This window comes from Oncorhynchus gorbuscha, linkage group LG01, assembly GCF_021184085.1.
Source record: "Oncorhynchus gorbuscha isolate QuinsamMale2020 ecotype Even-year linkage group LG01, OgorEven_v1.0, whole genome shotgun sequence".
Classification (NCBI taxonomy): Eukaryota; Metazoa; Chordata; class Actinopteri; order Salmoniformes; family Salmonidae; genus Oncorhynchus; species Oncorhynchus gorbuscha.
The window spans coordinates 101,153,783-101,167,438 of record NC_060173.1 but is presented as its reverse complement, the minus strand read 5'-3'; the positions used below and the strand labels follow the sequence as shown (position 1 = coordinate 101,167,438).

Genomic DNA, 13,656 nt, shown 5'->3' with positions numbered 1-13,656 from the left:
ATAGTTCTCAAGTCTATTACCAAATAGTTTTGATTGATTACATTTTGTCCATAAAAGCAATGTCCACTTGGTGTGACACAATTCTGTGATTAAATAATGAGCCAGCATTTGGGCACCATTGTGGTAGGGACAGTTATCTTGCAATGAGTAAGCACTGAAGACATGGCCTGACCAGATTGTAAAAGCTGTATGATAAATATTTATCCAAATGTGGCAGTTTTCTGCCATTGCCATAAAAGGGGTAAGTTTTCTAAGTTCTTTGGTATGATGCAGTTTGAATGTGTATATACATATTACAAATAAGAATACTTTTTTTGACAATTGAAGTATAAAAAGCAATGAAAACTTGTTGTGGTGAAATCATATGGAAAGCTTACTGTTAACAATAAGCCCCAAAATGGACCATACAGCCTGAGATTTCCAATGTTTTGACAGCTTTTTTTTCCCTTGGTGTGTCATGCCAAAGGAAGTAGCTGTCACTCCAGGGAACATAACCAATTAATAAACGTGTATAATTACCCATTTAGACTTGTTTTTCATCAAATAACACTTATTTGCATGAGACCTATTTGTTTCCTGTTGCATTTTTGATCATTTTAAGTGATTCTGAATGCAATATTTATGTTTTCATTATCCCAGGCCTGGTTTCTCACTCTTGGCAGGTGAACATTGCTCTGGTGACCTCTTGGTCTGTCTCTGCCCTCTGGGGAGGATCTAGTTATTTTACGTGGCCCTAGTGATGGTGCAGGCACATATTGGGGGCTGTGGTACTCCTATTCCTCGTTCTCACTCCCTGCATTAGAACATCCCTCCCCTTGGTCCCTCTCTGTCTGTCCTACCAGTTTCACTCCTCTAATTGACATAAGTGATCCATCTTGAGAAGGACAAATCAGCTGTGCCTCTTTTGGTTCCCCCCCTGCTCTAACTGGTGATTATGCAATATTCTTGTCCCAAAGATTAAGCCATGCAAGTCTTAGTACACACGGCTGGTACAGTGAAAATGTGAATGGCTCATTAAATCAGTTAAGGTTCCATTTATTGCTCAAATGTTAATTTGATAACTGTGTCAATTCTAGTGCTAAGATATGCCAACAATTGTTGACCTTCGGGGATATGCATTTTTCAGACCCAAAACCCATATAGGCATATCATTCGATTGTCTGCCCCATCAACTTCCGATGGTAGTTTCACTTCAAATTCTTTAATGAGGATCCATTACTGATGTTTAGAACTGATTTTTAGAAGCATTTGTATAGTGGTCAGAAACATCTGAAAGTGTCATTAATTATATCTTAACAATAAAATTGGACTGCCTATTGTGTATTGTCCGTCGGTGTGACAATGAGTTACTGTATCTTGGATAAAATGTTAAATTAATTGTTTAGCAAGTAAGATAATTGCTTTTTACATAGGCTTAGGGAAATAACTGTGTATCTTACCTGAAATGTAATTGCGAGACACTAGGTTAGCATATTCAATCTCTCCCTATCCCAGTCTGCTGTCCACACATGCTTCAAGATGTCTACCATTGTTCCTGTACCCAAGAAAGCAAAGGTAACTGAACAAAATGACTATCGCCCCATAGCACTCACTTCTGTTATCATGAAGTGCTCTGAGTGACTAGTCAAGGATCATATCACCTCTACCTTACCTGACACCCTAGACCCACTTCAATTTGCTTACAGCCCCAATAGATCCACAGACGATGCAACTGGCATCACACTTTACACTGCCCTATCCCATCTGGACAAGAGGAATACATACGTAAGAATGTTGTTCATTCACTACAGCTCAGCATTCAACACCACAGTGTTGAACCTCAACACTGGGGACCCACAGGGGTGCGTGCTCAGCCCCTCCTGTACTCCCTGTTCACCCATGACTGCGTGGCCACGAACGCCTCCAACTCAATCATCAAGTTTGCAGACGACACAACAGCAGTAGGCCTGATTACCAACAATAACGAGATAACCTACAGGAAGGAGTTGAGGTGCCTGGGAGTGTGGTGCCAGAAAAATAGCCTCTCACCCAACGTCAACAAAACAAAGGAGCTGATCGTTGATCGTGGAAACAGCAGAGGGGATGGGACCGCAGTGGAAAAGGTGGAAAGCTTCAAGTTCCTCGGCGTACACGGCGTACACATCACTGACAAACTGAAATGGTCCACCCAAACAGACAGTGTGGTGAAGAAGGTGCAACAGTACCTCTTCAACCTCAGGATGCTGAGGAAATTTGTCTTGGCACCTAAACCTTCACAAACATTTACAGATGCCGGGCTGGATCATTGTCTTGTTGGACAAATTCAAGGCACTAATGCATTAAATGGTTCATTCAATTGGATATAAACTCAAAATTGAAGCTGGCCATGTAACATTTTGAGTTGTTTAGACAGTTTATTGTAACTCTATTTTTTTTACCTACATTTTCAAGGAAATTATTTTTCGACTTTTGTTTTGGCCATATGGCAACTACCCATATTAGGAAACAGATCAGAGGGATAGCGGGTCTGACACCTTTTAATGGTTGAATATTACCTTGTGTCCATTTGTTATATTTTACCCCGTAATCATGGCCAGTTTGGAAGCCTTTGTTTAGGCCCCTAGAAGAGGAACTGATATAAAACACCTAGTATTCATTAATATACTCTAATATGCAAATGCCTATAGGCAACCTGCTAGCTCTAATCCCTTTTAATTACAGTAAAATACGGTAGAAATAATTTTCTTACAGTTTAATAGTCACTTTTACAGTACTGTGTTTCATTGCTCTGGCATCAAGTTACCGTGGATATCTCAGTAGCATTGTATTGGCACGAAATAGAGATAGTCAGAGATACTGTATGTCATAAGATATATTGCTATATTTACAAAAACATGTAAGACCAATGTGTCCTTAATAACTACAGCAACATTTTCATTAATGGTTACAGAAACGTTTTACTTGCTATGACTGTGCTGTGTTTTTTTAATTGACCTTGGTTGAATGCACTGACTGTAAATTACTAATAACAATACAAATATATACGAATAACATATGTGAAGATGGCGCCAGAAGAAATGGCAACCGCTTTACGGGCGACTAACCTATTGTGCAATTATGTGTTTTTTTGGCATTATTTGTAACTTATTTTGTACATAATGTTTCTGCCATCGTAGCTTATGGCAAAAAAAGAGCTTCTGGACATCAGGACGACGATCACTCTTCTCGGATGAGACAAAGATTTTCTCTTCAACAAGCAGGACGCACAGGATGTATTTCAGACACCCTACAAGGCCGAAATCCCCGTCATTGGCAAGAGAAAGAGACTCAGGTACAGAGGACACAGGGCGGGGTGCTTTGTAAGGATACGCCAACGGCGACTGGGAAATCTGCCCTTACCATCAATATTACTTGCCAATGCACAATCATTGGACAATAAATTAGACAAAGTACGATCACGAATATCCTACCAACGGGACATCAAAAACAGTAACATCTTATGTTTCACCGAATCTTGGCTGAATGACGACATGTAAAACATTCAGCTAGCGAGGTATAAGGTGCACCGGCTAGACAGAACAGCACAAGACGAGGGGGGGCGGTCTGTGTATATTTGTAAACAATAGCTGGTGCACGAAATCTAAGGAAGTTTCTAGATTTTTCTCTCCTGAAGTAGAGTATCTCATTGAAGCTGTAGACCACACTATTTACCAAGAGAATTTTCATCCATTTTTTTCGTGGCTGTTGATTTACCACCACAGACTGGCACTAAGACCCCACTGAGTCAGCTGTATTAGGAAATAAGCAAACAGGAAACTGCTCACCCAGAGGCTGTGATCCTAGTGGCCGGTGACTTTAATACCTAATTTCTATCAGCATGTTAAATGCACAACCAGAGGGCAAACAATTCAAGATCACCTTTACTTCACACACAGAGACGAGTACAAAGCTCTCCCTTGCCCTCCATTTGGCAAATCTGACCATAATTCTATCCTCCTGATTCCTACTTACAAGCCAAAATTAAAGCAGGAAGCACCAGTGACTCAGTCTATAAAAACGTGGTCAGATGAAGCAGATGCTAAACTACAGGACTGTTTTGCTTTCACAGACTGGAACATGTCCCGGGATTCTTACGATGGCATTGAGGAGTACACCACATCAGTCACTGGCTTTATCAGTAAGTGCATTGAGGAAGTCATCCCCACAGTGACTGCACATACAGTTGAAGTTGGAAGTTTACATACACTTAGGTTGTAGTCATTAAAGCTCGTTTTTCAACCACTCCACAAATGTCTTGTTAACAAACTATAGTTTTGGCAAGTCGATTAGGACATCTACTTTGTGCATGATACAAGTAATGTTTTCAACAATTGTTTACAGACAGATTATTTCACTTATAATTCATTGTATCACAATTCACAATTCCAGTGGGTCATAAGTTTACATACACTATCTTGACTGTGCCTTTAAACAGGTTGGAAAATTCCAGAAAATTATGTCTTGGCTTTAGAAGCTTCTGATAGGCTAATTGACATCATTTGAGTCAATTTGAGGTGCACCTGTGGATGTATTTCAAGGACTACCTTCAAACTCAGTGCCTCTTTGCTTGACATCATGGGGAAATAAAAAGAAATCAGCCGAGACCTCGGAAAATAAATTGGAGACCCCCACAAGTCTGATTCAGCCTTGTGAGCAATTTCCAAATGCCTCAAGGTACCACGTTCATCTGTACAAAGAATAGTACGCAAGTATAAACACCATGGGGCCATGCAACCATCATACCGCTCAGGAAGGAGACACGTTCTGTCTCCTAGAGATGAACGTACTTTGGTGCGAAAAGTGCAAATCAATCCCAGAACAACAGCAAAGGACCTTGTGAAGATGCTGGAGGAAACAGGTACAAACGTGTCTATATCCACAGTAAAATGAGTCATATATTGACATAACCTAAAAGGCCACTTAGCAAGGAAGAAGCCACTGCTACAAAACCGCCATAAAAAACCCAGACTACGGTTTGCAACTACACATGGCGAAGAAGATTGTTATTTTTGGAGAAATGTTCTCTGGTCTGATGAAACAAAAATAGAACTGTTTGCCCATAATGACCATAGTTATGTTTGTAGGAAAAAGGGGAAGGCTTGCAAGCCGAAGAACACCATCCCAACTGTGAAACAAGAGGGTGGCAGCATCATGTTGTGGGGGTGCTTTGATGCAGGAGGGACTCGTGCACTTCACAAAATAGACAGCATCATGAGGATGTAAAATTCTGTGGATATATCGAAACAAAATCTCAAGATATCAGTCAGGAAGTTAAAGCTTGGTCGCAAATGGGTCTTCCAAATGGACAATGACCCCAAGCATACTTCCAAAGTTGTGGCAAAATGGCTTAAGGTCAACAAAGGCAAGGTATTGTAGTGGGCATCATAAAGCCCTGACCTCAATCCCATAGAAAATGTGTGGGCAGAACTGAAAAAGCATGTGCGAACAAGGAGGCCTACAAACCTGACTCAGTTACACCAGCTGTCAGGAGGAATGGGCCAGAATTCACCCAACTTCTTGTGGGAAGCTTGTGGAAAGCTACCCGAAACATTTGACCCAAGTTAAACAATTTAAAGGCATTGCTACCAAATATTGATTGAGTGTATGTAATCTTCTGACCCAATGGGAATGTGATGAAAGAAATAAAACATTAAAGAAATCCTTCTCTCTACTATTACTCTGACATTTCATTCTTAAAATAAAGTGGTGTTCCTAAATGACCTGAGAGAGGACAGGGCATTTTTACTAGGACTAAATGTCAGGAATTGTGAAAAACTGAGTTTAAATGTAGTTGGCTAAGGTGTATGTAAACGTCCGACTTCAACTGTAGATATAAGAGGGATGACCTTTTTGATAAATCAATCTTTCCCGTCAGTAGGGTGAAACACAATACCGGAAGCCGATCTAAGATGGTACCAAGTTCCACTTGGTGGCGCCAGAGGATTCTGTAACTGAAATCTCCAAATACCTGAGGGTCACATCAGTATGTTAATTAACATCACTGATGTGATTATATTATGCAGGTGTTTAGGTCAAAAAGTATTGGAACTCTGTGCAGACCACCAAACTCAAATTTACACTCAAGCAGGCGCTGCTTTAGTAAGGAAAACTGTGATGAATCAAACAAATGATTGCAATTGCGTTCATACATCATACTTGAATGTTGTGAGCTCTGATTTCTTATCCACCGTCAATCACATGTAGCTACGTAACATGAGGTGATGCTTTGTCTGTTCTGTTCCTTGTTAGCCCCTCCCAGAGGGCTGGTTCTCTTCTCAGCAGGATACTAGGCCACACCTACCTTTCCCAGCATCGACGACTACATGATGGTGGGAACTTGGACCGGGACAGCCCACAATTGTGGGCTATTTCTATCTGTGCACAATCTGTCGAGGGCTGTTCCTCAGGGGCCTCTTGCCGGCAGCCTCCCCAAGCCACGGAATTGAACCCAGAACAACTCTCCAGATGTGATGGAAAACATCTGGGTAGCTGCCTGGTCGGGTCGTCTTACATACAGGCCCTTCCGTACCACCCCTTACTATCAGTGTACCAGGAGAGCTGAAAGAGAGAGGGTGGGACAAAGGGCCTCTCTCTCAGCTCATCTGATACACTACTGATGAATAGCATCTCAGACTCAGTCATTTGATCTAATGGATGAAGTGGCCGTAGGGTTTACAATGCCCCGTCCACTTTAAGGATTGTATGGTAGGTCTACTGTGGACGGTCAGATGTGAAAAGACAATAGCAGGACCTCTAGAGTTCAGAAAGATTATTACTTGAGTGTTGTGATGGATATACTGTGATGTACAGCTAATATGTTTGTGTGTGTGCCTCAATGGTTAGCAGACGATGCCTGGTAAATGCTGATGACTGGAAAACATCTGTCTTGAAAGATCCTAAACTGAACTGATGAACATGTACAGACCATATGGGCACTTCCAGTTCGAGTGATGTGGAGACTCAGATTTGTCAGTGGAATTGCCCGTACGCTTCCACTCTTTCAAAACCAACACAATCACAAAGTCAAAGTATTTACTGCTTTTTTTTTTATTTAAAAAAAATTACTTTTAAATGTGTTACATTGAATAGTATTGAAACACTTCCATGTTCTTTCTGTCTTACATTAGGCACACGACAAGAATGCATACATCATTTTGCGTTTCTATTTTCATATTTAACTTCAAATATAAACAGAAGTGCGAGAGAGTTATTAACCTTGTAGCAAACTGCATTGAAATCTCAAACTGTACAGAACTGAACAGCAACAAACATCATTCGATTTTGCACAACATCCTCCCCATGCAAGGAAAAAACATTCCTCAAAGTCCACCTATGGTTTTTCTGTGAAATTACAAAAACTTAAAATGAAAATACCCCAGCACGATCTATAGGAATGTGATCTAGTGCAGTTCGGCTGAGCTACAACCTCCACCACCAGAGAACCCATTTGTTTAACATTGAAGTAAACATTCCAAACTTCCACGAAACCTCTTGATAAAGAATATCATATTATAATAGATGTCCAAATTTCAAAGATCAGGGACATTGGCTTGTGTGTGTATAAAGTATAGTCTACGTGTGCACACGTAGAGTAGACGGTAAAGCGGTGATTGCTAGATTTCTGAAAAAACTTCCCAAGAATGTACTATATGTCCATATGCACTTAAAAAACAGCTGGGGGAGTCCCAAGTAAAACACTGCATTTATTAATAGCCAGAATGGGGCTACAAAAAATTTAACTGCCTACATTGTGATGGCAAAAACAGCAGATATTTCTGCATCACAGCAATAAGAAAACTAGCATAAGGACACTATAATTTACCCCTACATGCTGGGTCTATGTCTTAGCTTATGTATAGCTGATGTGTATGATAGTCAGTGAGTGAGTGTTTCTCTCAACAGCATGTGCTTGAGAAACGTCTGTCAAAGTGTAGGACTTAATCTTGTGTTTCGTCTGTCGACATGCTGCGTCCTTTTACTAATTTACTCAGGCCAAAGGGAGGAATGCTTGAGATGGTGTAGCCAAGCCTAGGGTAGCCTTCCAGGCAAATAGCTAATTTCCCTTACATTTCACACAAGAGGGCCAATGAAAAATAGCAGCCGCGTGGCTCTAAAAAGACTGACCAGCCTTAAATCTGGGAATCTAGGATAGTCATCTGGGCCCAGTTTTTCACAAGTTATCTATTTGGATTTTGCCTATCGGCTAAGTAGAAACACATAGAAATAGAATTAATAGAATGGATGAATGATTGAATTGGGACTTCATTCAATTTCAATGCATTTTATCCTTTCCATAGGCAAAATGCAGATAAATAACTTTTTAAAAACTGGGCAAAGGGAAGGCTTGGGAACCCTGGGGTCCATCTCACTTCCTGTGGTGGTTGGAAACTTCCTGACAATTCTAACAACTTCCTGTCCATCCGACCGATCACAAGCCTTCATAAGGGGCATAGGGGAGGTCCTTGTGCACCAAACCACTGAATTATTGTCTGAATAATTACATTTATAAGGATATGGATCTACACTGTTCAATTACACATTGAAAAAGGTAACGGTTTAGAATAATTATTTGAACATACATGTATATTGAGTAAAGCTTAGAGAAGACATGTACTTTGAGGACAACTGAAAAGTGAGGAAATTAATATTGATCACGTGTAGTGTGTTATCAAATAAAGTCTTGTTCCTGCTTGATTAAGTCCCTCTTAAAAAGGTTTTGTGGCATTTACTTCATAATAAACTGAGTTTAGGGACCATTCACCTTTTTGGTTTTCACATTGTCCAAGACCTGATTAGATGACAACACTGATACATGTAACACGTCGTGGCACCACACAGAGAAGGGAGTTGCTATGGATACTAAGTGGTTAACGATATATCATTTGACAACTGTTGATTCTTCTACTTGACCACCCACTGTTTAGTCAGAGCTGTGTAGGTGTCAGCAAAGCACAACATAAACAGAAACAACCCAGCCAATATTCAGCCTATTCATCATGATATTTTTCTCATTTGAACTCACCCGAGTGAACATAACAAGTGCCATCCTATTGTATTTTTTCCTTTTTTTTTTTACTTTCAGAGAACATTTTAAAGCAACCCTGAAAGCTCTCTGGTCATCGTTGGTCTAAAGAGTTTCCATTTCAGAGCTCAAACAGAAAAAAATTATCCGATGGCCTGGAAGCTAGTTCAGGGGTATGACTTGTCAATACTTTCCTTCTTTGCCCCTTTTTAGCGATCACTGAATATGGGTACGGCTTGGCATGGATGGCTTTGATACCACACCACAAAGACTGCATATTAGCTTCACCAAGCTCAACAATCTTTATCATCATCATTATCTGACTGGAGAGATCTTATGCTCCATTGACAAGAGGAGTGCACTTCTTTCCTTCCTTCACCCACCACCAACTTTAAAAACAATACAAGTAAAAGTATCATCTTTCTCTCTCTCTTATAACCTTATCGTCATGCTATCTTGAGTCTTTCACTCTCTACCAAAAGTGGCAGCACTATTACATTTTACAATGATGTAATGACTCTGAAGAGGAAATAAGAGAGAACAAATAACAACAAAAAGTAGCGTAAATTGCACAGTCATTGGGGGTGGGGCTGGATTTAGGTCTGATGGTGAACTGTCATGAAAACCCTATCAGTGACGTTGTGTCGTCTCTATGGCGATGATGGCACAGACACCTCCAGTAGGCGGTTGTTCTTGCGCTTGCAGGCAGCACTGGTGCCGTTCTTAGGCCCCCCCTGGATGAACTTGACACACACCTTGTCCTGCTTGAACTGAACGAGGAACCTGCCAGGGAGACAAAGAGGAAGGAGGATTAGAAACGTCCTCTGACATCACTTCCTGGGATTTAACAAGCCTGATCCTAGATCTGTTTGTGAAAACATGATAATAACTGTAGCAGTTGCCAAGACATCACAAACACATGACGAAGAGAAACATCAAACACTTGACGAAGAGAGACAACAACAGCACTGCAATGTAAAGTCTCTCTTACTCGTCTGAGATATCAATGTTGATTTGGTCCTTGTCTGCAGCGGTGGTCCATGTGCGGTGGAGTTTGGTGATGATCTCAATAAGATGCTCACTGTTTAGCAGGAAGTCACCTTTGGCAGCAGAAGCAGAGCCCTATGGGTTAAACACACAGAGAAGAGTGTTAGTAATTTCAAAGTCAACATACCTACCCAATCTTTCCATGATTAGCACCTTACTGTTACATTAAAAGTGTAAAAACTTTAGTATTACAACTAGATACACAGTAGGTAAAACTGGTTGAAATGCCATCATTAGAATCAGTTTGCAACCAGTTGATATGCAGCAAGCAAAGCAGGTTCAGTTCAACCAGCTTTACCAGCTGGTTAGTTAGCTTGGTGGATGTCCATGTGTAAGTGCATCACAGTGCAGATGGAGTAATGCTCTCTGCCTCCATCACCTCTTTGAGCTTGAGGGCGAAGAAGCCGTCACTCTGAGTGCTGACCGACACGCTGGTGAGGTCTAGCAGCGGCACGCTGGCCTTCACTTGGCCTGTCTTCTGGTCAGCTAAGACAAAGTTGTTTTTGGTCAGCAAGAAGAGCCTTGGTGACCCCTGTAACAATGAGAGGCTAGGTTTAAAACCCTAAGAATTTGACAACACTTTATTTTACGGTACAGAAATGGTTATTTACCCAGAAAGTGCATGGTAACATCATAATAAAGTAATAACTAAAACCTATAAACACCTTTATCGTAAAAATAGCATTTGTTCTTGGTGATCGTGATATATGGTCCTTCTGTAGCTCAGTTGGTAGAGCATGGCGCTTGTAACGCCAGGGTAGTGGGTTCGATTCCCGGGACCACCCATACGTAGAATGTATGCACACATGACTGTAAGTCGCTTTGGATAAAAGCGTCTGCTAAATGGCATATATTATTATTATATTATAAAACAATAGGTAGGCTGTATCTGTAAAACATACGTTTTCCTACTGTAAAGTATAGCTACACATATCCTCTTAAAATATAGAATTGACTGATGAGTTTGGGCCATATGAACTGTAATACAGTCCTGCTCAGGCCTGTCAGACTGTTGACCCCCTCAGGCTTCAGTCAAAGGTGACAGATTTTTCTGAGGCAAGGTCAAATCAAATCAATGTTTATTGGTCACAATATATGTGTACACTTGGGCTGTAGTGGTCACAAAATTGTCAGCCGGTGTTTGTTAAGCAAATAACTGGTCGGTCTCACGGTAATTTATAATTAATTAACATAAACACATTTAGCATCTCCTGACTTCCACACATGCAAGCCATTTTAAAAGGTCTAATGCATCCATATAATATAGCATACACCGTCACAATAAATCCATTATTTATTTTAGGTCTAAACAAGCATGATTTGAAGAAAATGTCTATTTTAGTAGACAATAATAGCATACTTGGAGTTGTCCTTATGTTAGGTCCTGATGTGGCTATGCCAAATGGCTGTGGGCTACATTAGTTAATTTAGTAGACAAGATTTACTTATAATTCCGTGGCATTATTTTATATTATTTATTAGTATGAAGAAAACAATTGAACAAATCTGAATAAAATATAAATATTTCCTCCAAACGATTTGAAGGAGTCCGCACTATTCTGTTTAGAGCGGTTAACAAAGAAATAGGTACCCCTTTATGCTTAATTTAGAGTTATTGATGTAACTTTAGTTCTACAAACTTCAGGCTATATATTTTGATTTTCAATACATTACAAGGCTGCATCCAGGCTGTATCACAACCGGCCGTGATTAGGAGTCCCATAGGGCGGTGGCACAATTGGCCCAGCGTCGTCCGGGTTTGGCCGGTGTAGGCCGTCATTGTAAATAAGAATTTGTTCTTAACTGACTTGCCTAGTTAAATAAAGGTTAATGATGATTTGAAAAAAAGTTGCTTGAAAAGGCATGAGCACTGCTTTGTTTTTTTGCGCAGGCTGTACACACTCCAATAGTCTCTCATTCACAATTTGACAAGCACTTAAAAGTGAAGACAGACATACAACTTACGTGTGGCCCTTGTACAATTCCGAGGCGCATATTGAAGACATGGGAAGAACTGTCCACATTTACCTTTTGTCAGCCAAACAGATGAGTAGGTCTAACGAACAACAAAAGCACTAGCCTATGTCAATCTACAACCACCATAGTAAAAAAGTTGATCTATCCCATTTTGTGCCAGAAAGAAATATTCCAAACAGTCTGCGACAGTTGTGAGATGAAATCGATCTCAAATGAATAGAACCACTTGCATCAAAAAACATGTTTATGCAATGTGGCTGACAACAGATCACAACGTTCAGCTTAAAATGTTGGTAAACTATTAGGCTATTTCTTCCCATTATAGGCGCAGCAATGCACACATGGTACTAGGCTATAAGCGCAAATGTTCTATTAGCAGGAAAACACCATTATCAAAAGTGACCACAAATGCATTTATGGAGGACACTTTTCCCAGTGGTTCATTTTCATGCCAGCCAGGTAGGCAATACTCCTGTAAGCTACTAATGACCAGCACCAGCGCTTGGAGAAGCCTAATTACCGTGACTACATGGTCATGTGAAATTTGACTGCCTTCATGACAGCCGGAGTGGCGGTAATACGGTTATCGCAGCTGTAGCAAAATGCTTATGTCTCTAGCTCCATCAACGCAGCAATCCAAAAAATTACCGGAGCGCCAAGTCTAGGACCAAAAGGCTCCTTAATACCTTCTACCTCCAAGCCATAAGACTGCTGAACAATTCATAAAATGGCCACCGGATTATTACATTTACCCCCTCCTCCACTTCTTTTGTACACCACTGCTAATTGCTGTTTATTATCTATGCATAGTCACTTCACCCCTACCTACATGTACAAATTGCCTCTAACTTGTACCCCCCCCCCGCACACTGACTCTGTGCCTCGTTATTGTTATGTTAATTTTTATTATTATTTTTTACTTTAGTCTACTTGGTAAACGCTTCTTGCACTGCACTGTTGGTTAAGGGCTTGTAAGTAAGCATTTCACAGTAATGTCTACACTTGTTGTATTCAACGCATGTGACAAATAAAGTTTGATTTTATTAGATTTACAAAAGAACAAGAAAATAAGCCCTTACACTCATGGGAATTGGCCTATATGCATAGGTCTAAATTGAAATGTTTGTTGCTGAAGAAATATGGAAAGCATATGCATAAAATGGTAGTAAAAGGGAACAGTTAAGAGATGGGAAATATTTAAAGGTGACAGTTCATCTGTCAAGACTGAATCCTAACATTACACTGCTGATTTTATGTTAATTTTACTTTTACTGTACTCAATGCACTTGTTGATAATGACATCTGAAAATACATTCAGTAACATAAGAATATTTTAGAAACATTTGGGGTAGGTGCAACATAAGACAACAATGACAATGGTTTAAGTGAGAGAACTGGTGTTTCCAAGTGGCCACACAACTCCACAAAGTGTGCACAGTTCCAAAGTAATTTCAATGCACTTAAAGACTCTTCTTTGAGTCATACAGCTTTAGGTTGCATTTTTGAGCTCTCCTAGCTGTGCTGTTGCAGAACTAGAGCAAGCAAACTTGTAGTTGTTTTCTATTTGTCACGCACAGCATTCAAGTTCAGAA

The 13,656-nt window shown here is 40.3% G+C and overlaps 1 protein-coding gene across 7 annotated transcripts in view; it reads right to left on the bottom strand.

The window, feature by feature from the left end:
* Window positions 1-7,044: 7,044 nt before the first annotated feature.
* Window positions 7,045-13,656, bottom strand: part of LOC124047485 (unconventional myosin-Ib-like) — a 172,088-nt gene continuing 165,476 nt past the window's right edge. For all 7 annotated transcript variants that reach the window (XM_046367805.1, XM_046367807.1, XM_046367806.1 and 4 more), the window contains 3 exons: window positions 10,467-10,619; window positions 10,032-10,162; window positions 7,045-9,823 (listed from right to left, as the gene is read on the bottom strand). In XM_046367805.1, coding sequence (XP_046223761.1) covers window positions 9,691-9,823; window positions 10,032-10,162; window positions 10,467-10,619 — 417 coding nt within the window. In that variant the 3' untranslated portion in view covers window positions 7,045-9,690. The remainder of the gene's footprint in view (window positions 9,824-10,031; window positions 10,163-10,466; window positions 10,620-13,656) is intronic.